General features: G+C 52.0%; 7 protein-coding genes across 7 annotated transcripts; 3 read left to right on the top strand and 4 right to left on the bottom strand.

Annotated features, from left to right (window-relative positions):
- Positions 1-4,464: 4,464 nt before the first annotated feature.
- On the top strand, positions 4,465-8,039 carry B0T23DRAFT_215296 (component of IIS longevity pathway SMK-1-domain-containing protein). The gene is made up of 4 exons (XM_062833632.1): positions 4,465-4,877; positions 4,939-5,017; positions 5,073-6,436; positions 6,513-8,039. Exons 1-4 carry the CDS (start codon positions 4,643-4,645, stop codon positions 7,757-7,759), a joined length of 2,925 nt encoding a protein of 974 aa, XP_062689947.1. The 5' UTR covers positions 4,465-4,642; the 3' UTR covers positions 7,760-8,039.
- Positions 8,040-9,041: 1,002 nt separating this feature from the next.
- On the bottom strand, positions 9,042-11,229 carry B0T23DRAFT_398496 (uncharacterized protein; the record flags this gene model as incomplete). Its single annotated transcript, XM_062838367.1, has 3 exons — positions 9,042-10,708; positions 10,763-11,059; positions 11,196-11,229. 3 exons carry the CDS (start codon positions 11,227-11,229, stop codon positions 9,042-9,044), a joined length of 1,998 nt encoding a protein of 665 aa, XP_062689946.1.
- Positions 11,230-14,690: 3,461 nt separating this feature from the next.
- B0T23DRAFT_215263 (uncharacterized protein) lies at positions 14,691-17,431 on the bottom strand. The gene is made up of 2 exons (XM_062833631.1): positions 15,899-17,431; positions 14,691-15,803 (listed from the first exon to the last, which is right to left on the bottom strand). Exons 1-2 carry the CDS (start codon positions 17,196-17,198, stop codon positions 14,815-14,817), a joined length of 2,289 nt encoding a protein of 762 aa, XP_062689945.1. The 5' UTR covers positions 17,199-17,431; the 3' UTR covers positions 14,691-14,814.
- A 229-nt stretch (positions 17,432-17,660) lies between these two features.
- Positions 17,661-20,468, top strand: B0T23DRAFT_386725 (P-loop containing nucleoside triphosphate hydrolase protein). Its single transcript, XM_062837641.1, has one exon. It carries the CDS (start codon positions 17,982-17,984, stop codon positions 20,379-20,381), a length of 2,400 nt encoding a protein of 799 aa, XP_062689944.1. The 5' UTR covers positions 17,661-17,981; the 3' UTR covers positions 20,382-20,468.
- A 754-nt stretch (positions 20,469-21,222) lies between these two features.
- B0T23DRAFT_215194 (actin-like ATPase domain-containing protein) lies at positions 21,223-23,938 on the bottom strand. Its single transcript, XM_062833630.1, has 4 exons — positions 23,637-23,938; positions 23,216-23,536; positions 21,402-23,158; positions 21,223-21,321 (listed from the first exon to the last, which is right to left on the bottom strand). Exons 1-4 carry the CDS (start codon positions 23,815-23,817, stop codon positions 21,292-21,294), a joined length of 2,289 nt encoding a protein of 762 aa, XP_062689943.1. The 5' UTR covers positions 23,818-23,938; the 3' UTR covers positions 21,223-21,291.
- Positions 23,939-24,385: 447 nt separating this feature from the next.
- B0T23DRAFT_215192 (DASH complex subunit Dad4-domain-containing protein) lies at positions 24,386-25,110 on the bottom strand (the record flags this gene model as incomplete). The annotated part of the gene is made up of 5 exons (XM_062833629.1): positions 24,386-24,494; positions 24,581-24,665; positions 24,722-24,766; positions 24,857-24,913; positions 24,973-25,110. The coding sequence occupies 5 exons, from the start codon at positions 25,105-25,107 to the stop codon at positions 24,466-24,468; spliced, it is 351 nt and encodes a 116-aa protein (XP_062689942.1). The 3' UTR covers positions 24,386-24,465.
- A 176-nt stretch (positions 25,111-25,286) lies between these two features.
- Positions 25,287-26,507, top strand: B0T23DRAFT_386719 (uncharacterized protein). The gene has a single exon (XM_062837640.1). The coding sequence runs from the start codon at positions 25,450-25,452 to the stop codon at positions 26,080-26,082; it is 633 nt and encodes a 210-aa protein (XP_062689941.1). The 5' UTR covers positions 25,287-25,449; the 3' UTR covers positions 26,083-26,507.
- Positions 26,508-27,165: the final 658 nt, after the last annotated feature.

The following is a 27,165-nucleotide window of genomic DNA, read 5'->3' as shown; positions in this document are numbered from 1 at the left end:
TGTGCTGGCCAAAATCAGCGGGAAATGGGCAATGGTAAATGGGAAGGGGAGCATCTTGAACCTTGAAACCAAGGTCACTGTTCCATCCCCGTGGTGGATATCGTGAAGCCCGGGGATTTTCCAATGATAAGGTGCCAGTGCTCAAGTACCTAGAGTCTGGTGGCTGGACTGGAAGATGGAGATGTAATTGCTGTCATGGACACCATCGTACTCGCCGGTGCTTGAATCTTGGAGGTGGTATGTAGTGGGTGATTAGCTGTGCGAAAACCGCAACGTTAGCGCACCGTAAGAGAGATGCTGCCACAGGACGTCGACGACGGGCAATATGAAGCCGGGACAAAGGAGAGGCGAGTTCCATGATGTTAGTCCCACCGGTTCACAAATGTTGAGACCTTCTTTTTCCGGCGATGGCAGTCCAGTGGAGCTTGAAACCCAGAGTCTGGAGTTCGGGTTGAGACAGGCGGGGCGAGCGGGACGGGAGGTTGAAGGTTATTCAAAAGTGGATCCGGGCCTGACCGGATGATGTGGGTCCCGATACATACCTCGAGTGTGAGACGGAACCCCGATAACCTGGAAGACCCCGAAAGAATGGAACGGCACCGCGGGAGAGAGCGGGAGCGGGGTGGCGTGGGAGCGGGGATACCTGAGGGGAACGCCTCTTACAGCGGAGTGCCCCTGGGAGGCCTTGTTGCCGACAAGAAGGCGTCTAGCGAGACAAAGGTACGAGAAAAGGTAATTAATTGGTGGACGTGGGAATGCATTTAAATGCAGATAGGATCATAGGGCATGCTGTCTCCACTTTAAACTTTGTCCCCCACCAGCGACTTCGCTCTTGGGGTAAGGTATTTCCCACCTCTTCCATCCGACCATTCCAACTGTCAGTCTGTGAATCCAGTACTTCAATGTCTCGGAATGGAGACGGGAAGGTCATAGCCGGAATGGGGAACGGGAGAAGTGGAGCTCGAGATACTTTGACCTACAGTATGCAAAATGTTTCTGGCAACCTGGAGGCGTGCTTTTGACAGCCCCGGAGATAGGGCGGAGGGGGTGGATCTCATCGACATGAAGTGACATGGCCTGGATTCGGACATTGGGGGAATGTGGATGGGCTGCGAGGGTTGAAGTTTAAACCCCAAAATCCCAACTTTTGCGAACGAAGCTTCCGGAAGAGCAGCCGAGGTGCGCGTGTCATGGTGTGCACTGGGTGCGTCAAAGCAACGAAGTACATACCTCTATGCTTAACAAGACGTTCCGCGGCGCGTCAACTTTCTCTTAACATTGGTAGAACGCGCTTTCATCTCTTTCGCGGCATTGATGTCAGCATTGGTTCCATTGTCACTAATCCAGACGGAAAACCTCCATCGTGAAAACAGTCAGTATAGATCGAGTAGGTATCTTTTCATTCCGGCATCTGACTTGGACTTCCACGGGCGGCCTGACCTTCCATTTGCCCTTGTCTGCTGGCACCTGGCAGCCTAGGGGTTCCGGCGCGCCAAGTTTGATCTGGATTGTTAACAGATATGCACGCCAAGAACCGCGCGGCAGGGTAGCTAAAGCTCGGGCCAAGCAGTAGATCGCATCACAGTACTGTCGGGCACGAAGTCACCTCGCAGCACTTCGACAGGCGGTGCTTCCACTCACTTTGCACACGCACATTGCCTGCTTTACGGGCAGTTTCCACTTTCAACCATTCAGCGAATCTGTTCGCGGCTCCCTCCCGTTCGGTCCCCCGTCTCTCCCCGCGGGTCACCCACTGGTTTTCGTCAAGCGTCAACAGGACCCCGTCGCCCCATTGCCCCCGTAGCTCCGTGCCCTGCCCTTCCCATCAGAGGCTTCACGAGACATCCTGAACCTGGAAGCCGGTCATCGCAACCTTGGGCCTGCAGCAGGAACGGGATTTCCCAGCGCGATTGACCCGCGATTTCATCATATCTTGCGGCAACGCCTAAGCCACTTTCTTCAATCTGACCCTGCGGCGCGCTTACTAGTAGCCTCTACCAGTCTTGACCCCTCAGCTGGCCACCCCCCTCAACTGGCCACATCCACACCGCTGTTTCCCCTCATGCAACATCACCACCCTGCTTCTCCCAACAACCACAATTGCATCAAATCAAGCCCGATCGCGTTCGTTTCTACTGCAATGAGCTCGCCTTTGATTGAAGAAGCGCTTGAGGCTATTCGCGACGGACTTTCCCAGCGCGCAGCAGCGAAGAAGTATGGGATTCCACGGTCTACCCTCGGCAACCGTGTCAAAGGCATTCCTACCAAACGCGACGTCAAAATCCCCCACCAGAAGCTATCGCCAACGCAAGAATCCTTCATCTGCAGATGGATATTGAATGAGGAGAAGGCCGGCCGTGCTCCCAACCGTCGTCAGGTGTCAGGATTCGCGTCGTCGATATTGAAAAGAGGAGGCGACTATGACAAGCTGGGCGCCCGTTGGGTAGACCGATTCCTGAAGCGCAACCCCAATATCAAGACCAAGCTTTCGAAGCCGCTCGAGTCAGCGAGAGTTAGAGGGTCTACCCGGGAAGCCTTCACGAAGTTCTTCGACCTTCTGGAAGTCCAGATTCGCGACAAGGGTATTATCCCAGCCAATATATCGAATATGGATGAACATGGTCTTCAAGAGTTGGAATCTAAGGATGGCAAAGTGCTTGGGTCTACCCTGACGAAGAAGGCATACGTAACAACGACCGACGCAACCGCTTGGGTATCCATTATCGAGTGTGGGACCGCTGAGGGCAAGAGGTTGACTCCCGTTGTCATCTTTTCTGGTACCAACCTCCAGGGACAGTGGTTCCCTGACGATATGGACGATGAGCTCAAGAGCTGGAAATACGATAGTACATTGACTGGATGGAGCAATTCAGAGATTGCTTTACGCTGGTTGAAGGAGGTTTACCTTCCTGAGACCCAGGTTGATGGCTGGCGTCTCTTGATTCTCGATGAGCACTCGAGTCATCTATCTGACGATTTTCTCGTTGAGGCATTTCAACACAACGTTCAACTACTCTTTTTACCTCCCCATACTTCTCATAAGACTCAACCACTCGATAAATCCGTATTTGCCGCCGTCAAGTTATATTTTAGAGATTCAACAAAGGATTACGCTAGCTTTCCAGCATCTGCACCAGTAAATAAACAACGGTTCCTCCAGTGTTATCAGGAAGCATCACGACAAGGCGTGAGCTCCAGAAACCTCAGATCAGGGTTCAAAAAGACTGGTATATGGCCAATGAACAGATCTGTTGTGCTTGACGACCCCGACGCTGTCATCAATGACAGTGCCCTCCCTCTCCAGCCATCACCACCCAAAACGCCACCCAGAAACGAAATATCTGAGGTCAACCACATTTTCAAGACTCCCCAGAAGTCCAGGGATATGTTGGGAAGCATTCACAACAAGTTAGCTGCTGTTGACCGTGATATCCGGACTATTTACACCAAAGCAGCCAAGGCGCTTGATGATAAGAACGCTGAGCTCGCCGCTAAAGATCACCAGCTTCAATATTTACAGACCAAGCTGGAGTCACTCAAGCCACGGGGTAAAAGGAAGGTTAAAGAAGGGGGTAATGATAAATTTGCACGTGTAGAGAGTATAATCGAGGCTCGTGAAGCCTCAAAGCAAGCCCCCAAGCGCCAGCGGGTTGCTACGGTAACGACGACGTCGTCATCACTACAACCCATCGAGAGAGCTGTTGAGTCAATACTCCAGACCATTCATGAGCATCAGGATTAGTCAATAAACATTTCAAATGGTTGAAATCGCTGCAAAAATGGCCAATTTTCAATGTTATCCGACTACTGGTTATGGCTGGGGATGTGGCCAGTTGAGGGGGGTGGCCAGCTGAGGGGTCAAGACTGGTACCTGGTCTCATTCAATTCAATCTCGACTTGACAGGTGCGCTTTTCCTCGTTATCGCCTTTCGCGCTTCCCAGATCGGCTGACAAGATTCCATCGCCAAGTCGTCATCTCAAGGGGTTTTTTTTTTTTCTCAAGTGCTTTTTTGTGGTTTTTTTTTTTCTCTCCCTCAGCTCCTAGCCATCGCGCTATTGCTCGCTACCTTCGACTTTTGCTACTCCTGGTACATCTCTCTACAGTATTACCCTTGGCCCCCAGCGGATACAGATACAGGCTATCTCGACGTTTTCTTCAGCCGACCGCGCCCCAAGGCTCGACGATTTGCTGCCCGTCGGGTTATCAGAAAGTCCTACCTCTACGTACCCGTAACAGCCTGGCGTGGGAGCAGCAGAACCCAAAGGCGGGACGATCCATTTTCTAAATTAATATTGGTCTATATTATCCCAATTTTTTTGCGACGTCACACCCCCCGACGCCGCTTGCGCCAGACGCCCGTCTTCCAATTTCCCCCCGAAAGTCCAGAACTTCGACTTCTCCACACTGTCAACCCGTTTCATCAGACCTCGGCCTTATCTAGCGCGATTGCTCCCGTGCGACCCTCAGCCCTCCCCCATCGCGCGCAGAATCCGGCGCGCATCGCTTCGATAAAAAGTGGCGGCACTTGCGGTTATCAGTCACGCCGGGGCCGAATTACCTCTTGAACACCAGCATCTCGATCTGTCCGACGACCTGCTCGACCACGATCAGACCGTCCCGGAGGGGGACGCCGATTCCTTGATGATGGCACACCCGGTGCCTCATCACACAACGGACAAGAAGCGCGTCAAGGTCTACGAACTCCGTAACAATGACTGGTTCGATCGCGGTACCGGCTTCTGCACCGCCCAGTTCGTCCCCGTCCAGGAGAACCAGCCAAAGGAGCCCCGCGTTATTGTCGAATCCGAAGATCACCCCGACCGGCTTCTACTCGAGACCAAGATCGTAAAAGACGATGGCTTCCAAAAACAACAAGGCGCGTTGCCCTGAACCATAACCGTCGACCCCCACCATCGCACTGCTGACTGTCTTTGCAGATACCCTGATTGTATGGACCGAGAACAATGTGGATATGGCCTTGAGCTTCCAGGAAGCCGAGGGTTGCGCCATGATATGGTTGGTCCCATCTCCGCCATTCGACAATGTATGCGCCCGTTAACCATTATATCAGGAAATTTATTGACGGCGTTCAACAAACCTTCCACAATGTCCTGGGCGGCGCCGACGACAGTCTCTCCGAGGATCTTACTATGGATATGTCAAACTCGACTTTCACGCTCCCCCCGGCTGATCTGGCGAACCTACCCGACCTCGAGAATATCATGCGCCAGATGTCCAATACAGCTAATGGGCGCGAGATGCTGGTCAAGTCCATCATGGAGCACGACATCATACCCTCATTAGGCAACCTAGTCGAGATGGCAGAAGATCTCGAGAGCCTCGACGACCTATTTCGTCTTTGCAACATGACCAAGACGATGCTCCTCCTAAACGACACTGCAATCATTGAAAAGGCTGTTTCTGATGAGTGTGTCCTCGGTGTGGTGGGTGCCCTTGAGTACGATCCCGACTTTCCGAAACACAAGGCGAACCACCGGCAGTGGTTGAGCAACCAGACCCGTTTCAAGGAGGTGGTCAAGATTGAGGATGATACAATTCGGCGCAAGATTCAACAGACCTTCCGCTTGCTGTATCTCAAGGATGTGGTTCTGGCCCGAATCCTAGATGACCCGACCTTCTCCGTCCTCAACTCGCTCATCTTCTTCAACCAGGTTGATATCATCAACCATATCCAGACTAACGGTGGGTTCCTAAACGACCTCTTCGCGATCTTCGCCGACTCCTCTGCGCAACACCTACGCAAAAAACAGGCCGTCACTTTCCTCCACGATTGTTGTGCCATCGCCAAGAATCTTCAACCGCCAGCAAGGCAAAATCTGTATACCAATTTCCTCGGCCATGGTCTTGTTCGTGTCATTAATTTCGGCTTGTGTGACCACGACGTCACTGTACGAGTTCATGCTACTGACATCCTCGTGGCCATGATTGATCACGATCCCCAGATGGTCCGGCATACGATTTACCGACAGCTGCAGGAACGTCAGAAGCCACTCACAGATGTGATCATCGACCTTCTTCTGGTTGAGGTTGATCTCGGTGTCAAGTCGCAAATGCAGGATGCCCTTCGGATTCTGCTCGATGTGGCGCCGATCATGCCGCCAGATGCAAGAGAGTATCCTCCGAACCAGCAGCGATTGAGACAGCTTCAGAGCATCGACCCGCAGCAAGAACTTCTGATACAGCACTTCTATGAAAACTCGGCCGCCAGGCTTTTCAAGCCACTGCTCGATCTCGAAGGGCAGACAGAGTTGAAGTTCCAGCCCATGCAGGAGTACATCTTCGGCTACCTGAACGACATACTCTGCTCCTTCATCCGACAACACCAACACAGGGCCAAGTACTTCCTCATCACCCACAGTCTGGCACAGCGCTTCGTTCAGTTGCTTTCATGCAAGCAAAAGCATCTGCAGCTCGGTAGGCACAGCAACTTGGGAACATCGGTTAAAATTGTCGAGCAGAGGAGGCTAACCTGCATGTTAACTGCTTTTAGTGGCCATCCGATTTATCAAGCAACTGGTATTGATGAACGACGAGTTTTACATGAAGCACATTGCCGAGAAGCAAATTCTCGGCCCTATTCTCGATGTGCTATTAAGAGCAATCACCCGCGACAACCTTCTTTGTTCAGCTTGCCTCGATCTTTTCGTCCTCATTAATAAGGAGAATGTTAAGGACCTAATCAAGCACCTCGTGGAAAATTACCGGGAAAAGATTATGGCGCTGTCGCACATGGATACCTTCCGCGAAATGGTCAGTCGGTACGACCAGACGGAGGGCTACACAACCAATCCCGAGTATTTCATGGATGAAGACGAAGATGAGGGACCAACCGCGGCCGAGAGCGAAAGGAGACCGACGAGGCCGACCTCCGGTCTGATGGAGGAACAACTCACCGTCGACCAGGCTCAAGAGGAATACTGGAACGGCGTATCGGACGAAGAGGATGAAGGACCTCAGAATGACTCCCATCGTACCAACGGCACCGCCACTACTCTTCCTCTGCTGAAGCCCTTGGTCGAATACGGCTCGGACGAGGAAGACGGCGTGGCGAGTGATGAGGCAACTGCCCAAGCAAAGAAGAACGATGAAGACAACAGCTCAAATGAGAACGGCGAGCCACCGGTAACACCAACAAAAGGTGGGCCGGCCGCAACCGCTGCTGCCGCCGTTGTCGCGACTCCGCCAGAGAGGATATCTGAGAAGCGGCGCCGTGAAGAAGACGAGGATGACGATGCGTTCGACAAGTTACTGCAGTCCAAGCGCCGAGGGAGCAATGCCAGTGCCGCGAGCGCCGGTGCAGACATTCGCAAGAAGATGGGTATCTCTGAGGATGATGGACCTGCGGCCGAGGGTGCGGCCACCGAGGACAATGGTACTTCAACGGCAGATCGCACATCTCCTAACCCTGCTTCCCCTCTAGCTGCTACCACCGCCGTCACTACGAGTCTAAGCACGCCAAAGAAAATTGCTTTCAATATCTCTTCCAAAGTCAAAAGCATGTTTGGTGGTGGTGGGAAACCTTCGGAGCCGGAGGCAGATCCCGGGACAACAACGACTAGCGCGAATGATAAAGCGCAAGAAACTTCAATAACAACGGGTGCTACAACTGCATTAGGAAAGGAAAATGTGAGGATAGGAGAGAGCGAGGAGAAGGAGGAGAAGGAGACTTCAAAGTCAGTGGTACAAGAAGGGGAAGAAGAAGAAGAAGAAGAAGATCCAAACGCAATGAAAGACTAGAGGCTACTTTGGGTTGGGTCAAGGAAGGCAAAGCGAATGGGGAATGGGAAGGAAGGCAAGGAAGGGGAAAGGCGGAAAGTGAAAGGGAAAAGGGAGGCAAAATAGGCGAAAACACACACATATATTATTTACAGATATGGATTGGCACCGTACCGATTTGATTCACCAAGTCACAAACAGATGAATATAGCCTGGTATATTTACAGTTCAACAATTTCATTCATGTCTTGAAGAACCCGGTATGGTCGCATCGACAAGGCCGGGGTTCATGAGGCTCCTCCTACTGACAGCAAAGTAGTGTACAACAAGCACCAGAGGAGGGGATCTAACTCTTACGTATGTACGTGCTCTTCATATCCTTCCTTGTAGGTTAAACAAGAAACCTAGCGTGGTCAGTCCTACATACAACAAACAGTCCAAGCGCAATATTGCTTTTCACGACAGATACATCCAATGTACAAGTAGGTAGAAACTCGGGTTGGTACTTTGTTTCTTGACATCATCACCTGCCTCCTCCTTAGGATCTTCCCTTTGAAACCGCGAACCACACCAAATTTTATATTCACCTGGAATACAAGTGAGCGCAATCGCACGTCTGGCTGGGATAGGACATAGAAGGAACAACTCAACCCTCCAGCGCAATGCTTAATCCTTCCTCCGCTCGAGATGAGACGGACAGTTCAAGATTTATGCATTGTTCCCTCTTCTAAATTATCTTCATTCATTCATATGAAATGGTCTGCATGGGTGCCCGCCAACACATGCGATACGATGCAATACGATACGATACATTAGAGCTTTGAATCGGTCAACCCGACTTTTTCCATATCAGATTCCATAGGTATAGTACTTAGTATAGCCAGCTACTCTGACCAGGCCATTTGCTGTCCATCCCATTCATGCCCATTCCCCGTGATTATAAGTTGCGAGAAGTAGATGACGTTCACATGACCAACACCAACTAGCTTTTGAAGGATATGAAACAAGAACAAAGTAGTAAGTGAAAAAAAAAAAAAAAAAAAAAAAAAAAAAAAAAAAAAAGGTCATATGAGGGGAGTAAGACATCTAAGATATTGTTAAGGGTTTGGCCTTTTGCTTTTGGTTTCATCTCTTTGCGTTCTTGAATACTGAAGAAAGAGAAGTGATATTCACACCCATAACCATAACCTTTTGAATGAAAACTTTGCGAAGTTGTGTGGAAACGACAAAGAGGGGAAAGTCAGAGAAAGGAACCAAACAGCCAACCCCTTCATGCCGCATGCAGTACATGCTTCACAAAAGTTTATTGCCACAAAAACCTCGAATTTCTCCTCATCTCATTCCCGTCCGGTGCCGTCTGAGTTGTTGTACTAGCCGTTGCCGTCGCCGTTGCTGCCGACGCAGCGGTCCAAGGCTCTGGTGGTAGGTCGTGCCTCGCGGGTGGTGCAGGAGCGGAAGCGGGAGCATATTCCGATTCAGGGGTAGCTCCTCGGCGAGGAGACGAGATCGGAGACGGAGAATAATGGTGGTGAGGCCGGAGAGGAGGGGTACGATGGTAGTGCTGCTGCTGCGGCTGCTGCTGCATGATTGGAGAAATTGAAGATGATGGTATAGGTGAACCAGGTTCCTCGCTTGGCTGCTGTAGAGCGCCACGGCAGAACACTCCACCTGCTTGGGATTGATACCCCGGTCGTGACTCGAATCCGTGTTGTTGTTGTTGTTGTTGTTGTTGTTGCTGTGGTGGGGGTGGTGCATAAAACAACATCCCGGGTGTGTGTTGACGTTGGGTTAAAGAACCAGCACCAGCACCACGACACGTACACCCGCTTCCACTTCCACTTCCGCTCGGGAGCGCTTGTTGCCCTGAGGGATATTCCGGTGGGGATGATGCCCTTGCTGTCGCCGCGAGAGACCGTCCGTTGTTAGGGTTGTAATATTCCCTACAGTGCGCGAGGTGGTGATTTGACGCTCGACTGTCCCGCCCGGGTTGATACCGACCATCCGCCGCTGGCGGCTGCGTCTCATCTCTCGGAGGAAAACCGTGTGCGTAATTTGCAATGTTGCCGTTGATGCCAACCAGAGCCCAGGCAAAGACTGCGACATCGCGAATGGACCTCATCAGCTGATCCATCGGCGGACCACCGGCTGCCCTCACGTTTTCTTTAAGCGGCATGTGCTGGGGTAATAGGGGGGGTCTGAAAATGTGTATGAGTTCTGGCGGCACAGAAGGCTCAATTGGACGGAGACCCCATGGTGCAGCGAAGAGACCGTTCTCGTAAGTGAAAACTGGTACCGGTTGAGGTACGTGCTCGGGGACCTGTGGCCGTGCTCTTCGGAGCACCACGACAAGCCCGTCCGAAGTACAAGACACAACTGCCTCCAACTCAAAACTGGAGGGTCGGCGGTCTGTTTCCTTCGCTTCACCCCTTCCCTCCCCTCTTGACGGCTTGTCGTCAATATCCATCTGATCATCGTCCTGTCTGACGACCTTGCCTTTTGAACCTTTAGCCCTGCTTCCCAAATATTCCACCTCATCATCGTCCTCGTCACTTTCCTCTTCACCTGAGTCGTTATCGTCTTCGTCTTCGTCCTCATCTTCCTCGTCATCCTGGCCATCTGTGCCTATGCGTGGATCCCGAAACCAAAAGCGAAGATATGCAATCGATTCGTTGGCCTTTGCACTCTCTAGAACCTGGATGGCTTCCTGCAAGCAGTTTTCCTGAATACACTCGTAGAAGGGCTTATCCTTGATCTCCTCTGGGCTTATGCCAAGTATGGACTCAACTGCGTTAGTTGCGAACATGATGCTGAGGTTCCGAGTGAAGCGGTTGAGAATGAGCGCTGCACGAGGTTCGCGGCCCGCTGGAGGCATGGTGAACTTGGGCGACATGTGCTCGAGCATATGATACCTGGGGTCTCGAGGTGCTGATGAGAAGATCCGCTCAATATGCGGCGCATCAAGCTTTCTCCCTACACATCAAGGTTAACCGTAGTGGCATCACTGGGTGCCGAGAAAACACTTACTCTCACTTTTCAAGCCACCTAGGTAAACACTCGTGCTCGCCACAAGCACATCGTGAACGACGGTAAAACAACATTCGCAATTGATCCACTTGCCATCTCTCGAGGCGATTCTGGTATAGTGCAAAACAGCTGCCTTATCGAGCAGCACGCCTTCCTGGTGAACACGGCGGGCAAGTGCCACGTCATCTGGATGGAAGTGGTCAAAGCATGATTTCCCCCTGACCTCGTCTGGATGATAGCCTAGAATGTCGAGGATGGAGTCGGACGCGAAAAGGATATTCGCCTTTGCTGTCAGGTCTGCAACGGAAGATTGGGAGTCAGTCAAACATTGTACACAGTCCCGAAATGCTCGTCATCGGGAGTGCGCCCGCCGCAATCTCCCATCCGAGCAACGAGACAGGATGACGGGGGATGTCAATTGAGTCCAACCCACTGTGAATAGTCATAAACGTCTGCTCGATGTCCATGTTGTAGGCGGGTGCTTAACGCCGGCCGCTCCAACGAGCTGGCCTTGCTTGAGCTTCTGTAAGTAGGATAACTACAACGATATCGCCATGCGCAAACGGGGGAAGTCGGGTATTATAGGCAGCTCCAACGCTTGGCTGTGAAAAGATAGTTTGGGAGGAGCCAAGCAGGGGAGGGGCACAGGAAGTCTGTACTTTAAGATAGTAGCAAGATAGTAGACAGGGTGCTTGTCCTCTGTTGCTGGTGCAGTGTACCGCGTGAAGAACAAGAAAGATCCAAAGGCAAACCAAAAACAGCAGACTTGGAGAGGAGAGAAAGCTCAGGGATGCCCGATGGCAGATATTGAGATGCTCTGGACTTTGGCGAGCTGGACCGGGGAACCTGGGACCTAGGAGAAAGGCGTGGAAGAGACGGAGAGTGAGAGAGAGGAGGGAGAGACAGAGTTGGGCGAGAGCGATGGCGCACAGCTGGCTGGAGGACGGCAAATGTTTTCTGATTTTGAGTAACGTCAAGCTAACGGCGGTATAAGGGTTCGGGTGGTTGAAAACTGATTTGGCAGGTGGTCCAGCTCCTTTGGGATGATGTGTGCAGAGCACCAGTCACCACTGACTGACTGGATGGGAGGACAGACAGCAGATCACCAGTACCTTTACTAAGCAAAAAGGATACAAGTCGACAAGCAGGACAGCACCGCAACGCATCTGGGTCTGTTGTCTGTTGTTGTCGTTGTTGTTGTAAGTTAGCCGGGAAAGAAATCCGTATTGTGACAGAGTGACAGAGAGGAGAGTAGGACACAAAGATGGCGCTGTCACGTCGTCTTGTAGGTTGAGTGGTCTTTGTATGGGTTGTTGCGTTGTATACAGCGGTTACCAGGACCGGCACAATGCAGCGCTCTGACTTGGAGGAGGTGATGTTCCACTGCACGGGAATGTCGTCGGTTCGGTGCAGACACAGAGCGGGTCTTGACTGGTGGTGAGCTTTGGTGAGGAGGTGGTGACCGACCGGGTAGGTGGTGACTGCTCCGGTCCAGGGAAGAGCCTGTTATGGGTCTGGTATGGGCTGGCTAGGTATCGTGTGAGTGGGCAATGGTTGGGCAAGGGAATGGTTGGCTAGCGGGTAGGAGCTTGACGACGGTCTCAATCTCCCAGGGCGACAACGGCCGACGTTTCGGTTCGGAGGTGGGAGAAGAGAAGGGGGGGGGTGCGCGTTCGAGGCCCTTAGTCAACTCTATTTGACCGTTACTCAAGGTCAAACCTGTCGAAACCCAAAGCGCCCAAAGAAGGTGTTTGCTGTGTTGAGGATCCAGCGATTGTTGGAGAGGATAACATCAGATGATGGCGATTGTTGCTGGAGAAGAGACTGGGGATGGGATTGATATCATACCATGCAACGGCAAAAGCAAGGAATGAAATGACAGTGGTAGTTTAATCGGTTCGGCTCAAATGTCCTGCTTCCGACGACGAGACTGGGGGTGATGCTGCCCTGGCAGAAGAAAAGGAAAAGTTGAAGTGCAAAAGCAATGACGGGCGGGCACTAACACCTACCTACCTACCTTACCTACCTACCCCATCTTCGGTTGTTGCGTGTGTGGGTGGAACTTTCCGCCTCCCCTACCAAGCTACTTCTTGGACTACCTCTGCACTAACAGAGTCTGTTACAGTCAAGTACGCCAGAGAGTTAACCATGTGTGTTGACTTCCAGACGGTTGATCAGCGCCCCCCCAGATGAAGAGCCCGCATGGGTAGCTACCTAGGTAGTAGCCTCTTTTACATACTGTAGCTAAGTATGGCGCATCAACGGTAGTGTATGGTACACAGTTATTATGACTACGGATGCTGATTGTTTCTGATAATGTTCACGACGTGAAAGTACCTAACAAAAAGAAGAAAAAGAAAGAAAAAAAAGGTTTCTCAAATGAGTTCTTATCCTTGCAAGGTTAACAGCCAGAAGTAGGTGTGTGTCTCGAAAGACAACACAGAAGTACAATCTTGGTGTACGTGGTCGTCGGATGCTTCGGTACCGGGCCAGCTGTCAACCGCGACAGTTAACCTAGAATCCACTTCCGTAACGGTTCACGGAAACAGAAAAGATGCAGAAGAGATGGAACAGAGACCAGGCGGGCAAGAACTGGAAACTGAACGCAGCGGTAGAGGTAGTAACCCCTCGTCCACACCTCAGTCCCTTCTACGGTACCAGTACCGGTTTCTGCCTTCCATACTGTACCTAGATTCTCTGAATCCCATTCCTGCCTCTCCACATGTACATTTCGGCGTCTTCTCCGGCTGCCCTCTCTTCCTATCGCAGACGGGGCCCGGACTTGAAAGATTCGAAACGATCGAGCAAGGAACAATGTAATTCAGTCGTCAGTCTAGAGGTCCAGGCTCGTTTTAGCATGTCTTTTAGCAGAGTTCTATCGAAAATGTAACCTTCCAGCCCTCAAAGACCTCCCGTCCCCCAGGCACAGTCCCGCAACGCACGGCATTTTCCACTGCCTATCCCCGCGGGAGACATCCATGCCTGCCCTGCTGCCCCCCAGTTCCCGCTCAAGGGTGGACTGGAAGGGGCTGCTTGCCCCGACCGCTCATGACATGGGATGGATGATAAAATTGGGTAAAAGCAAGTACCTACACAACAACCAGAAATCCCACCCAATAAGTCAAATCTACCCAGATCCAATCCAAAAAAAAAAAAAAAAAACAATCGCTCCTCAACATTGGTCCAGTAATGTTTGGACTTTGATTTGCAAACCCAAGTCCAAGTTTGATTTAACTTGAAGTCGTGCCAGTCCATGGTGAGTGAGTTTTACGTTTTGAGGCAGAATAGAAGAAAGCTGGCTGTCCTTGTCTAGGTAGCGAGCTCCAAAATACTGGGACAGGGGCTCGAAATTATAGGTACCAGGGGAGCCTGGGAGCCTGGGTACTTTGTCCAGATCCCCTCGTGCCCGCCCATAGCCCTAACCGATCCCAGATCAAGTCCATTCGCTTGCTTTGGCGATTCCTGACGACAACAAGGCAAACCAGCCGTGTGAGTCGTGAGAGACGGTAAGACCGGTCAGAGAAAACTGAAGAACGGAATGAGGATAAGATGACGGCTTTTAAGACGCAGACACATATTCGTTCGGTCGATTCACCGGGGGCACAACACCGAGTTAGACGGCGTCCAGTTTGGGGCAGGCAACGAAGTGAAGACCTCAAGGGCGGGCAGGCAGGATACGACAACACAGTGGATGAGGACAACAACGACAAAGAGAGGGCACTGTATCACTTGTACGACGTGAACCGGACAATCTCACAACTTGGAAGCCAAGGTAAGGCAATGTCCAATAGGTCTAGAGTCTAGGGGGCAGGGGATCTAAACGACCCCTTTCGTTATTTTTGTGGCACATACCGCCTGGAGACGAGCGTGTGTCCGTTTCCGACCTGTCCAGACGCCATGGCTGGTTTTCTCTATCCAAGATCGAGGAAATAATATACATGGAATAGTACACTGAACCCATTCATACCCCTATACAAATCCCTCCATATACAAACAACGTGATCTACACCCACGCGCCTAACTGCATTCCACATTAATACTTGAAAATTGCCCTACCAAAGAGACGTGACATTAACAAGCACCATCCTCTCAGTCCTCGGATCCAGCATCTCCCTCTTGTGCCACGTCCTGACAAACCTCCTAGCCTCACTCACGTCCGCAAACGAGACCACGAACCGTGAAAACCCGCGCATTTCCCCTTCATCCATCTGACCGCCCGAGAACTCATCCAGCTCGTGCTCGATTCTGTACTCGTTGAACTTGCTGAACTTGATGGTGGAGAGCGTGGATAAGATGGGCTTGATTGCTGCATCCTCTTCATCCTTTCCTTGCTGCTCTGTCGTCTTCCTTGTTGTAGACGTCGTCGCCGCTGGCTCCTCCTCTTGAAGCAATTGCCACGGATAGTTGCGCGCCTCGGAGTCGATTTCAATGGCGGTGCGCAAGGCCCGGATGGTCATTTTGGTGCCGACGAGGTGCACTAGGGCGCTGTTTCTGCTATGCTCTATTTGTGGGTCTTGGGCGTAGTTGATGAGGTCCTTGGGAGGCGGGGATATGAAGGAACCTGCTCCGCTACGCTTGGATTTTGGTTGTGAGAGAAGCTGCTGAGGCCGCAGGCCCTTACTTGCCTCCCGTATGTTCTCGAATTCGAGGATGTTGTTTCTGGTGAAGATTTGGTAATGCAGGGGCGCTGTAGGGGGCAGTAACGTGTAGCGAGCAGCGTCCAGGTCGTCATCGTCTGGGATAGAAGTGGTGGCGGCATATTCACTGCGTTTGCCGAGGCCATCCCCCTGTTGTTCATCCACGTCCGGAAGCTCGTCGGCGCTTTCTTCCACATCTTCTGAGCCTTCTGGCTCCCCAGCAGATTGAACCGGTGTCGGCGTGTCCGTGGTCGTCTGTCGCCATTCTTTTGGCAAACCCTGGCGTGACTTATTATGCAAACGTTTCAGAACATCTATGTATGTTCGAGCATTGGACTCATTGTCAAAGAAGAGGAAATAACAGCCTTGTGGTTCATGTGTAGTTCGGGATCGGGATTGGACAACTGGTCAGAGGATTCAATGTCAGTATTGAGAAGTCGCAGGTGGTTCCAACGAACCCAAGACGCTACAGCATATCACACAAGTCTTGCAAACGTACCCTTGACAAGGCCGTAAGTCCACCCGTCCACATGCTGGCCATGACCGGCAATGTGGCGAAAGTCGGACTCTAGAAGGGACCGGGAGACACAGTCAAGCACAATGATTGCTGGCCCGCCGTCTTCGTCGCTCTGCTCGACTGCTGGTTTCTCCTCCATGTCGACTGAGGACACCAGAGTGTCGAACTCGTCCCTAGGTTGACGAAAAGTGATGGGCCCGACAGTGCCATGACGGGGGTCCATCTTTGTAGGCCCTGAAAACCCCGTTCCCTCGAGTCTCCTCATCTCCTCCTCGCTCTCCACCTTGTCATGTTCAAAGGATTTCTTAACGCGCATTTGGAGAAGCTCCAGTGGTACTGACTGAGCGGTGGCTTCGAAATTGGATCGCTCGGACGTGAATTCTTTGAACCACGCTTGAAGCTCGCTTTGCGAAGGAAATACCTCTTCCAAGCCGGTCTCTGTATCCTTTCTGGCTCCAGAGGCTTCGGCGCTACTCCTTTTCCGCTTGGGTTTTTCCAACGGAGAGGTAGCCCATGTTGGCTGTTTGACTGGCACAGAATCTAACCGAGAATCTGCAGTGCTTCCACCAAGGAAGTCTTCTTTTCGCCAATTAACAGATCGAGCTGCTGGAGGGACCTGTAGCTCATATCCTCCTCTTTTCTTGTCGGGGGTTTTTGCATTTCGTGCTCGCGGACGGGCCTGTAACCCAGGTTGTTTGTCTGTCTTCTCGTTGGGGTCTCTGGCTAGGTGACGAATAATTCGTACTGCCGGACGGGCCTTTAGCTCAGGTCGATCTTTCGAGACGTTGTCACTTTCTAGTGAGGAGCGAGCGGTCCGAGCAATCGACCGGAGTTGTTGCTCGGACTCTTGTTTTCTCAAGGGAGCTTGTAGTTCATTCTCTTCTTTTCGCTTCCTTTCCTGGTGCACCACATCATGATATAGTACTAGCGGACGGGTCTTTTTTGGTGAGAAGGAAACAGTTCGTATTAGCGGACGGGCCTGAGTTGCATTTTCTTGGTGTCGCCCCTCAGGGTTTGTTGTCGTAGAGCGGACAGTTTGATCTAGATAACGGGCCTGTCGCGGAGTGAGAGGAGCGGACGTCTGTCTTTTGGCGGTCTCATTCGCATTCCCATTCCTGGCTCCCCGGTCAAACTGCGCATCTTGATTGTGATGCGGTCTCTTTTTGCAATTGGTCGCAGACGTGGAGAAGGCGATGGAGGGGGTGGTCGCAGATCGGGCAATGGGCAGTCTCACGCATGACCGGTTGAAGGACTGCGACAACTGCAGTCCTCTCGGCAGCATCAAGTTCGTGGACGCCGAGCGCAAACCATAGAGGGAAGCTGGAAGCACGGAGTAGGGGAATGATACAAGTCAAAGAAGGAAAAGACGTCAAAAGTGTAAAGAAGGAGCTCCTGGTTTGTTTTGTTTTCCCCTCCAGTTGAGTTCCCCTCATGTCTCGTGCTGGGAATCGTTGGAGATCAATCCCCCCGCAACGACCGACATCAGCTCTGCCGTCGGCAAGCTACCCCTAACCCTAGCTCTGGAAGGGAAGCGAAGAAAGAAACCTCGAAGCTTTGGGATGAACGAGAACCTTAAGTGGCGTCCTAAGATCAGCCAGATGCAGGTACTGGCGTGCAAAAGTACTGGATACGTAGGGCAGGCGCTATGTAATGTGATCGTGCAAGTAGAGGTACCTGTCTACTACACTAGTGTAGGTACTAGAGGTACGGGAATCTTTCAGAGTGGCTTTCCGGCCCCACTTACCACCGGTCTTCAAAATCGGAAGCCGTCAATTTTGGAGACAAGAAGCCGCGATGAAGTCGGACTTTGACAAAAAGACACTGATTGCGACCGGAGCTCAGGCTCCGTATTCCAAGGCAGTTCCCGGGCCATTGAAGTCTGCTTGTGCTCCGAGTCAAGAACCAAGCCGGGCAATCCATGTCGACGGGCCCTCCGAAAAACCCCACTCAACAAACTCTACAATAAAGTCTGGACATCAAGGTCCACCAAGACCAAAGTGAGAAAGACGGAGACAGTGAACTGCTCCTACCCGGATCTCGCCCAGCCCACAGACACGGTGACACCATGGGGACGAAATCTCTCGACTTCAAGGTGCGCAAGTTGCAGGCCAACAGCACCACCGAAAAGGACCTTGCAAAGAAACAACCATCGCGAGTCTATGTCAACGAGGAGGCTCTGCTCGAGCTGACCGGTTCCAAAGACGGAGGACGGGCAATTACCATTGAGAAGATCGATAAGAACTCTTCTGACGACCAGCCCGTGCGACGGGAGGCAACCCTATGGAAATCGCCAGAGAGGATAGACAAGGCCAGCGTCCAGCTGTATGATGCCTTCAGAGATGCATGCGGCTACCAGGCTGGAGTTCAGGTCAAGGTCACAATCCAGGAAGGGAAGCTTCCCGAGGCCGAAGAGGTCGTCCTCGAACAGATACCTCCCGAGAAGGCTGGCAAAGATGCAGAGACTGCCGCATCTATCGACCCGTCCGATCTTCCCGGCTGGGAGTTCTTCCTTGCCGGAAGGCTTTCTATGATCGAGCATGTCCACGCTGGTTTGACGTTCAAGAACCTCTACGCTAGGGGCCCGCAGAGGTCGTTCGTGGTGGCTTCGGTAAATGGGCGACCAACCGGCAACGCGCGCTATTTGGATGGCAAGACGAAAGTCAGGATAGGGGCGCCTTCGCCCGCTGGCCAGGTTGACGGGGTGCCCCAGGGAAAGCTGGAGGTGACAGGTGTTCGTGGACTGGACGCTCAGACCGAGAAACTCAACGACCTGCTGTCTCAGTTCACCGACCCCTGGGTCTTTAAGGGCAAGCCTAGGTACCGCGGTATCGTGATTCACGGCGGTCACGGCACGGGAAAGAGCATGCTCCTAAACACCATTGCCGCTACTGGATGGGGCACAGTCTATCGCATCCAGCCCAAGGACAAGCTTGCCGATATCCAGGACATGTTCCAGAAAGCTAGACTTGAACAGCCTAGTATCATCCTGATCGACCAACTAGAAAGGTTAATCGACAAGGAGAGGAACAACCGCACCTCTGTAATACAGGCCCTGTGCGAGGCACTGGACACCTTGGGGGCTGACGCCCAGGAAACCGGCGAGATTCCCAAGGTAGCTGTCGTCGTCACTTGCTTAGATTACACAACCGACGTCCCCGAGGATCTCAAGGATCCCGGGAGGCTCACAGGCGAGGTGTACCTACCACTGCCTGACGTGGATGGCCGCAAGGAGATTCTCGCCTCTTTCAACTTGCGCGTAGCGCCCGAGGAAGAAGACGTTCTTCTTCGCAGCCTCAGCGAACGCACACATGCCTACAACGGCAAGGATCTCCGGCGTATCGTCGACGAAGCCGAGTTTATAGCAAGGACGCGGATCAACAGGGCAAAGAAGACGACAACACCAACATCAACCGAGGACGTGATCAGTCTTGATGATCAACCTCCAGCAACAGAAGAAGTATCAACCCTCCTTGAGTCCATGCACCTCTCCCCCTCCAACGCCAGCACAACCACCACCCCAACCTCCTACTTCCTCGCCTCCGACTACGAAGAAGCCCTCCGCCTCGTTCGGCCCTCTGCCATGCACGACGTGAACCTCAAGCCGCCTCCCATCCACTGGTCTGATATCGGCGGGCAAGCCTCCGTCAAGGTTTCTCTCCGACGCGCCGTGCGCATGTCCACCGAACCCGTCCACGTATTATCTCGCTTCTTCGCCCGTCCACCCAAGGGTTTTCTTCTGTATGGCCCACCAGGTTGCTCCAAAACCATGGCGGCGCAAGCGATGGCGACCGAGTCCGGCCTCAATTTCTTTGCCGTCAAGGGTGCCGAGCTGCTCAATATGTACGTGGGCGAGTCGGAGAGGGCGGTGCGAAGGCTGTTTCAGAGAGCGAGGGAGGTGGCGCCTAGTATGATTTTCTTTGATGAGATTGACTCTATTGCGGGGCAGCGGGCCGGTTTTGGGCATGGCGGATCCTCAACATCTGGGGGAAGTAGCAGTGGTCTGAACGTGTTGACGACCTTGCTTAATGAGATGGATGGCTTCGAGGCTTTAACGGGCGTGGTGGTTCTGGCTGCTACCAACAGGCCGCAGGCGCTGGATCCCGCTTTGCTCCGGCCCGGTCGCTTTGATGAGCTGATTTATGTTAGCCCGCCAGACCAAGAAGCACGCGCGGCGATATTCAAGAAGGAGGCAGAGAAGAGGCAGATGCTGATCGGTGAGGAGGAGATCGAAAGGTTGGCGACTATCACGGACGGGTTCTCGGGTGCAGAGATTAAGGGGATTTGCGCGGTGGCGGGAACGAGGGCTTATGATCGCTATCTAAAGCTGGATTCGGTTGCGGAGGATACAGCAGTAGGTATAACGATGGAGGATCTGGAGATGGCCGCTAAGGGGATGATGAGGCAGATTACGCCCGAGATGATTAGAGGTTTTGAGCAGTGGGAGAAGCAGTTCAGGAGGTATTAGATCGGGGATTTTCGCTCTAGACAGAATATTGATTCATAGATGAAAACAGACGATAGACAAAAAGGGTTCCTGATCAATCTTCTATATACACCGTCATATGTGGATTCCGTCTAAGTCCATCCTTTGATTGTCAAGACGATCATTTGCGGAGTAGATGAAAACCTTGGTGATGAATCAAATCATCATTAACAAATAAAGACCGTGCTATCTGCCACTGGAGCTGCAGAAATAAACGTAACGAACCTACCTTTCCAACAACTCCAGCCAGGTCGATAAAGGTTGAGCAGATTGGGCTAGACAAGTGACAGATAAGAAACAAGAACAACAGACAGCGGGGGGAATATCGGAATCGAAAGAAAGGCCATGCTCCTCCAGGTCAAACAATCCATTCACTCAGGAACTCCAAAAATCAGCTCAAAGACGTGCCATCGATAGTAATCAACACAACATCTTTCGCTTCCCAAAACCAGACTGGAATTCCAAAGCAACCCAAAGACACTCGTGAGAATTTGGCCTAAACGCAGCAACCGAAGAAGCCAAGTGAGTGGAAGCTACCTAAGCGAGGAGCTCGTCTTTGTAACTGAAAGCTTCAGGATTCAGGATCTTGGTATTTATGCACCAACAAGTCAGTTTCTGTTCAAGTCTATCTTCCTTAGCTCGAACACATGTATCTCCGTCCCTTGTGTTGCGCAGTTCAGTCACAAATACTCGGGGCTGTGATATAGCTTATCGCATCCACGACAGTACTATCAACCGAGACTCTTCAGTCTAGGCCTCGCTGGTGGGCAATGGATTGTATGTTCATATCTAACACCTAGCTTCTTTTCCAGCCACAAACTAGCTGCAGCTATTTCTTCTTTGACCTACAAGGTTAATTTGTGGTTGTAACTAAAGCAGGCTTTTGTTGACTTTAGCTGAAAGCGTTACCCAAGTCATGCTCCTGTTGTCAAAATCAGTCAGTTTATCGAATAATACGCGCAAGAAACGATCATATAGTAGCAGATATATACTATTACTTACCTTCAGATACTCAGCTCCCTTCTCCTGATACTCCTCCCTCGTAACCTTAGCCCTCTGCCAATCTTCGCTGCCCGCCCAGCCGGCAGCGCCCTTCCATGCGTCGAGGATGGGATCCTTCGCCTTGCGGACTGTGAGTGGGGTGCCAGCCGGCAGTAATGGCATAAGGCTAGCGCGCATTCTCTCGTCAAATCCTTGGAACATGGTATTTCCACCGGTTAGGAAGATATCCTTGAGGAACGAATCCCGATCGAGCCCCGGGATGCCAACCAGTCGCTGGTTCAAGATATCGCCAGCAATCTCGATTATACCGGCCTGATCAACACCAGCAATAGCACTGGGCTGGAAGATCACCTCGGGTACACGGATGCGCTCGACATTCAGATGGAGACGATGCGTTTCTGCTGGTGCTGCTGCATCGAACGGCCTCGGCCCGTACCGGAAGGCATGCAGGAGGGACTTTGTCCAGTCGTTCTGGGCTTCGAGTGTGTGCTCATACGTGAATTCCTTGTCGTACTCGAGCAAGTCTTGCTCCAGCGCGCGGACCGACGCTTCGAGATCCTCTTCGGCTTCCTCCTCGTCATCGCTGTCACCCTTGTTTGCGCCAATGGCCACACTGCGGTAGACACCCCAGTCGGCGTCATCGGCACCGAAGTCGTCATCGTCACCGCCGCGACGCCGCTTGCGACCGGTGGTCGCGGGCGTATCTGAGGCAAGGTTTGCCAGGTTCTTCATCCGTATTTGGTTAGCCAGTGACTTGCGGTTACCAAGATCAGCCTTGAGGCGATCGCGCTCTTTAATTTGAGCTAGCTTGGCAAGACGAAGCTGGCGCTTCTCCTCAAGCCATCCTTCCAGATCGTTGGTCCGCCTCTCCTCATCCAACCTGGCTTCTTCCGCTATCCTGGCCTTCTCTGCCTCCTTCTCAGCCTTGGCCCGTGCTCGAGCATCGTGGTTCGACTTCATTAGACGTTGTTGCCTCTTTTGCTTGAGTCCCGCCTCATCCAATTGGTCATCAGGCACATCAAGCAAGCTGAAGTCGGGAGCTTCTTGCTCTTCCTCTTGTTCGCCTCCAAGATCTTTGGTCCGTGCTCGCTTGATGGATTTTTCCAGCTCCTTGACCATCCGATCCAAAGCGGCTTCATCCTTCACCTCAGCATCATCAAGGATGCGCTTGATCTCCTTCTTGGTCGTTTGTTCCAAGATTCTGCGCTGGACGTCCTTGTAATACTCGAGCTCTTGTTCCTTCTTCATCAGTCTTTCCAGGCGCATCTTGGCGGCCTGTTCTTGCAGCCTCCGACCGCTTTCCTTCTTCCTCTCAGCTATCCGGGCCAGCTCCTCCTCTGTCTTTTGATTGATAACTTCCTCCGTGTAAGGATATTGAACAATGCGTTCTCTGTCCTCAAGTCCAGTCCACTCCAGATAGTGTGCTAGTTCACTGTCGTAGTCTTGGGAGACATAGCAGAAATCCCGAACCATATTCTCAGCTTGTGACGAGTTGAGTTTGCCGGGGAATCCATAATAGTACTTTAGCTTTATGAGTTTCAGCAGATATTCCGCGGCATGCCAGCCGCCCCAATTCAGCCTCGTAGCCTGGGCTAGTAATGGCTTCTGGTTGTAGACCGGTATAAGATGGGTAGCGCTGTGTGATGAAGAGACAACGATACCGGTCTTGCCTTGGTTATGTCGGTATGCGAACAACGAGTCAATTCCGTACGTGAGGGAGGGAGCGCCGTAACATTCAAAGATAATTTCGGTCATGGCTAAGCAGATAAACATGGTTAGCAGAAAGAACGGGAATGATTGGGGGTTTGGCCTACATTTTCTCGAGTAGGGCAAGTTTGCGACAGCCTCGGTCATGACAATCGGCATATCAATCGCCCCATCGACACCATTCATGCCAAGCTTCAGGAAGACGTAGTCCAGCACGTGCTCCATAACATCCCAATTGCTCACAATACCGGTCCCAGCCTCGAAGGCGTTCCGTATGTGTCCTCGTGCAGATGTGTCGGCATAGCAGTCTTGGCCAGCAAAAGAAAAGGTCTTGCCTAACTTTCTATCGCGATACTTGGCCATGATTGGGGGAACGGCTAGTCGGGGGGCATTTTCGAAAGACCATCCCGCTCGAACAGCCCAGGAACCTGAAGGTGCGATGATAGAGGTTAGCAACATACGTCGGCCACGCTCCATTGGGGAGAATATACATAGGCGAAGGGCCTAAATCATGGGATATGCACTTACCATTATCTATGACGATAGCTGGATTTCCTCCAGATTGAGCCTTCGCTCGCTCGTATCCGTCCGACTGTGGCTCGATGTACTTTTCGAATTTGGCTTCCTTGACTGGGTACAGGACGGGATCAGGAAGAGTCTTCCACATTTCCCGCCTGCTGACAGTATCATCAACTGCGGAGGGCGCCATGGTCAAATAGTATCACTTGGATAGCAGTTAAAACGGAAGGTATATTCGAAAGGAGATATTCTCTAGGTGTGTCCGGTCGGTTGAAGATCGTGGAGCTGCCGGGAGCTCAGCGCTGAAGCAGTGGGATTCGTCGGGTCAAGCGCATTCTGATCCTCGCAGGATCTGGCGATGAAGGCCGGCAAAAGGGCGATCGGACCGAATGAGAATGGGTGCTGAACGGTTGTGGCGTGTCTAGAACGTTTGATGGAGAGTGGAAAGAAGGGAAAGCAGCAACTATCGACGCGACTGAGTGTTGGCAACGATCTGTCCGGCGGTGCTTCTGTTGCCTGCCACAACCTCAAAGTCCCGTCCCGTCGCGGGTGGTGTCCCATTGACGTTCCGTCTTATAGTGGCGCGGCTTGGCGCGTTCCACCTTTTAAGCTACAGCGACCTGGGACCTGGAGCGGCATCCTCATGCAAGGGGTGGATATGGGGGAGCAACTGAGTTGAAAATAGGACTTATACGACAATCAGAGTTCAGTTACCTGGTGTAGAGGTACTTCAAGTATGGTATTTCATTTCAATGATGTCTGTTGGGTATCTCTTTGATTCCGCTATCTTTCCCCGAGATAGGTAAGCTTGATTCGATAACGACCACGACAGAGAATATCAAGACGGCTCTTTCAGGTTGTCAGTAGCTACATTCGAAGAGTTAGCATAAGCATTGAGGACAACCTGGAAGTGGAGGTTCTGGAGAAACCACTGTGGCGCGATTACTACATACCTTCAAGATGAAATAGCACGTTAGACTGGTAGTTCTTGAACATTTGCGCAACCAGCTCAATGTTCATGTTTTGGATGTTGATTTCCTAAAGAACAGTTGAGTAAACACACAACGTTAAGGTCGATTTGTGACCAAAGTTACCTGCAAAGCCTTGTTCATTACAACAACAGCCTCGTTGAGTTTTTCCTAACAAATTTTGACGTGAGCATCAGTGACAGTCCCGGTGGTCTTTGTTAGGTCGTGCATCGCAACCGTGCTGGCAACTGGAGAGCTTACCACGTTGGTAATAATGCGTGACAGCAGCAAGTTCTGTTGATGCTCATGAGGGCTCTCCTAGATTCCTGTATGTGAGAATCCCAGACAAAAACAACGTGGAATGGAATTCTACAAACCATTGTGTAGGTAGTCAAAGCTGTACATCCACGTATGAACCCAAGAATGATGATGGTGACGGTGTCAACAAGAGCTACAGAACCAGGCAAGGTGTGTCCAAAAGGGTTCTCGATGTACAGGCACTGCACTGACATGTGCCATGCGTGCACTAAACGCGACCAACTGGCGGGGCGTTCACAAGCCATAAACGCGATGGAAGACGTAACCCGCTTAGAAAGTGGGGCGGTATGACGCGGCAGAACTCAGAACCCCTGCACCTGGGCTCACTTGCCTGGCAACACCGAGACACCTGCAGCAGCTTCCGGCAGGCATACCGCATCGGTGCCAACGCCTACAGGGTGACGGGAACTGTGATCTCGACCACCTCAAGTTGAAGCTCTCTCCAGTCTCGCCTCTCCCTTCCAACCTGACTGTCAATAGAGCGAAATCACCTCTTCGACACTCAGGTACCCAAACGGTCCTGCCAACCATCAAACATGTCAAACCAAACTCCAGAAGCTCAAGCTGCGGCAGCCGCGCATCTCAAGCTCATCGAGCAGCTTGACATCCATTCCGTCCACAAGTCATTTCGTAACACCCATTGGCGACCAAACCAGCGCCGCAACAAAAACATCAAGACCATACTCGGCGACGCGCAACGGAAGGAGGCCAGTTCCATTCTTGCTACACCCCAAGATGCCAGCGGCGCCGCCACGCCCGCCCCGGTTGGCGACGACAGTCTTTCCACCAGCGGAACCTCGACACCAGTCGTACCTTCGGCCAACGGTGCGAACCCGAATGGCACAACAGCCAATCTGGCACAGGCATCTAGGAGCTTGTCCAAGCTGGTGCTAGAAAAGAGCCTTAACGTGCCAGCAAAGGGTTCGAACGGGCTGGCCGCGAGTCTGTCCTCGGCACCGGTTGCGACGTATACCAACATTGAAAGCGCACCGAGTCTTGCGCCGATGAAGCGCTACTGTGATATTACTGGGCTGTCGGCACCGTACATTGATCCCAAGACCAGGTTGCGATATCATAACGCGGAGGTGTTTGCTACGATCCGGAGTCTACCGCAGGGCGTGGGAGAGCAGTTCTTGGAGGCCAGAGGTGCTCACACCGTGCTCAAATAGTGACTACCTAGGGAGCGCATTCTTGCACCTGGGCTGGCTGCCTTGTCATTTGGCGCTTGTTGGCCATGGCGTGGGCATCTCGCACGCGCTACGTCCGGGTCGGAGGGACATTGAAGCATCTACAAACTTGGATGGGATATTACAAGGAGGCGTTGAACAGGACTCGGTTTCCAAGGCGTTAAGGGACAAGAAGGACCGATTGCAAGGCGTTTTCATTTTAAACAGAACAAGGAAGGGAGCATTGCTGATGTGATGTTATTACTATTCTCACAAAGAATTAATCTAATCGCAGAAGAATGTGCGACCAACAAAGTCAAGTCCCAACTACGTACTCGCTGTCTTTCAACAGCAAGATACAATCGACACTCCGGCTTAATCGTGATCATTTGCTCTTTGCCCAAAAGCTCGAAAGCTAACCGACAGACCACCGAGAACGAACGGGAGAGAAATCGAACTCAGGTTGCTCTAGCAAGAAGCTAGAGCCGTCGTGGCAACGTGAAGGGAAAGGAAATGAATAGTACCTACCGTAGCTGACCAAGACGCCCCTGATGATAGCAAAATCATGTAATTAAGCGCGCTGGTCCATCATTAAGACCATTACATGCTGACAAGCATATAATACGTGATCGAGGCGTGGTTTCGGAACAAAACTGCCATGTTCGCTGTTCTGAAACGCCTTCATCTCTGCGTGACAACTGAACGTGAACAGAGAACGAAAAGGAAAATTTCCCGAAATTCGAGAAAAAGATGCTTTTGCGGTTCGTTGGCCCCTCCAATCCTGATCCTCAGAACCAATCACAGCTACAGAAAGCTAAGCCAAAGTGGATCTGTTCCTGCCCGCCCGTCGGCAGGCCCCCGAAGCCGCTAAGGTCCGATTGCTCTGCCGGCCGCGTCCCTGGCGCGGCGTTGATGCAAGCCCCTTGATCGCATCTTAGCACATCGTCGAACGAGACCGTTTTCGATCGCCTTTGCAACAACTAGACATAGTCAGCACTTTCACAAGTCAGCGTATTTACGCTCTTTACTATACACTACATTATCTTATTAATTCATCGGCGAATATTTCCGCTTCTTCACTTCTTT

Source organism: Neurospora hispaniola (genome assembly GCF_033458365.1).
Source record: "Neurospora hispaniola strain FGSC 10403 chromosome Unknown B0T23scaffold_7, whole genome shotgun sequence".
Classification (NCBI taxonomy): domain Eukaryota; kingdom Fungi; phylum Ascomycota; class Sordariomycetes; order Sordariales; family Sordariaceae; genus Neurospora; species Neurospora hispaniola.
This window is presented reverse-complemented; position numbering and strand designations above follow the sequence as displayed.

Bases quoted from the DNA above. Each gene is read 5' to 3' on its own strand.
- B0T23DRAFT_215296 (XM_062833632.1), top strand. From the start codon at position 4,643: ATGATGGCACACCCGGTGCCTCATCACACAACGGACAAGAAGCGCGTC. The intron at 5,018-5,072 runs GTTGGTCCCATC...CCATTATATCAG, and splicing joins GAGGGTTGCGCCATGATATG to GAAATTTATTGACGGCGTTC. The intron at 6,437-6,512 runs GTAGGCACAGCA...AACTGCTTTTAG, and splicing joins GCAAAAGCATCTGCAGCTCG to TGGCCATCCGATTTATCAAG.
- B0T23DRAFT_215263 (XM_062833631.1), bottom strand. From the start codon at position 17,198: ATGCTGCCGAGAGGACTGCAGTTGTCGCAGTCCTTCAACCGGTCATGC. The intron at 15,804-15,898 runs GTACGTTTGCAA...TCCTCTGACCAG, and splicing joins GACTTACGGCCTTGTCAAGG to TTGTCCAATCCCGATCCCGA.
- B0T23DRAFT_386725 (XM_062837641.1), top strand. From the start codon at position 17,982: ATGGGGACGAAATCTCTCGACTTCAAGGTGCGCAAGTTGCAGGCCAAC.
- B0T23DRAFT_215194 (XM_062833630.1), bottom strand. From the start codon at position 23,817: ATGGCGCCCTCCGCAGTTGATGATACTGTCAGCAGGCGGGAAATGTGG. The intron at 23,537-23,636 runs GTAAGTGCATAT...TCGCACCTTCAG, and splicing joins AGCTATCGTCATAGATAATG to GTTCCTGGGCTGTTCGAGCG. The intron at 21,322-21,401 runs GTAAGTAATAGT...TTTTGACAACAG, and splicing joins AGGGAGCTGAGTATCTGAAG to GAGCATGACTTGGGTAACGC.
- B0T23DRAFT_386719 (XM_062837640.1), top strand. From the start codon at position 25,450: ATGTCAAACCAAACTCCAGAAGCTCAAGCTGCGGCAGCCGCGCATCTC.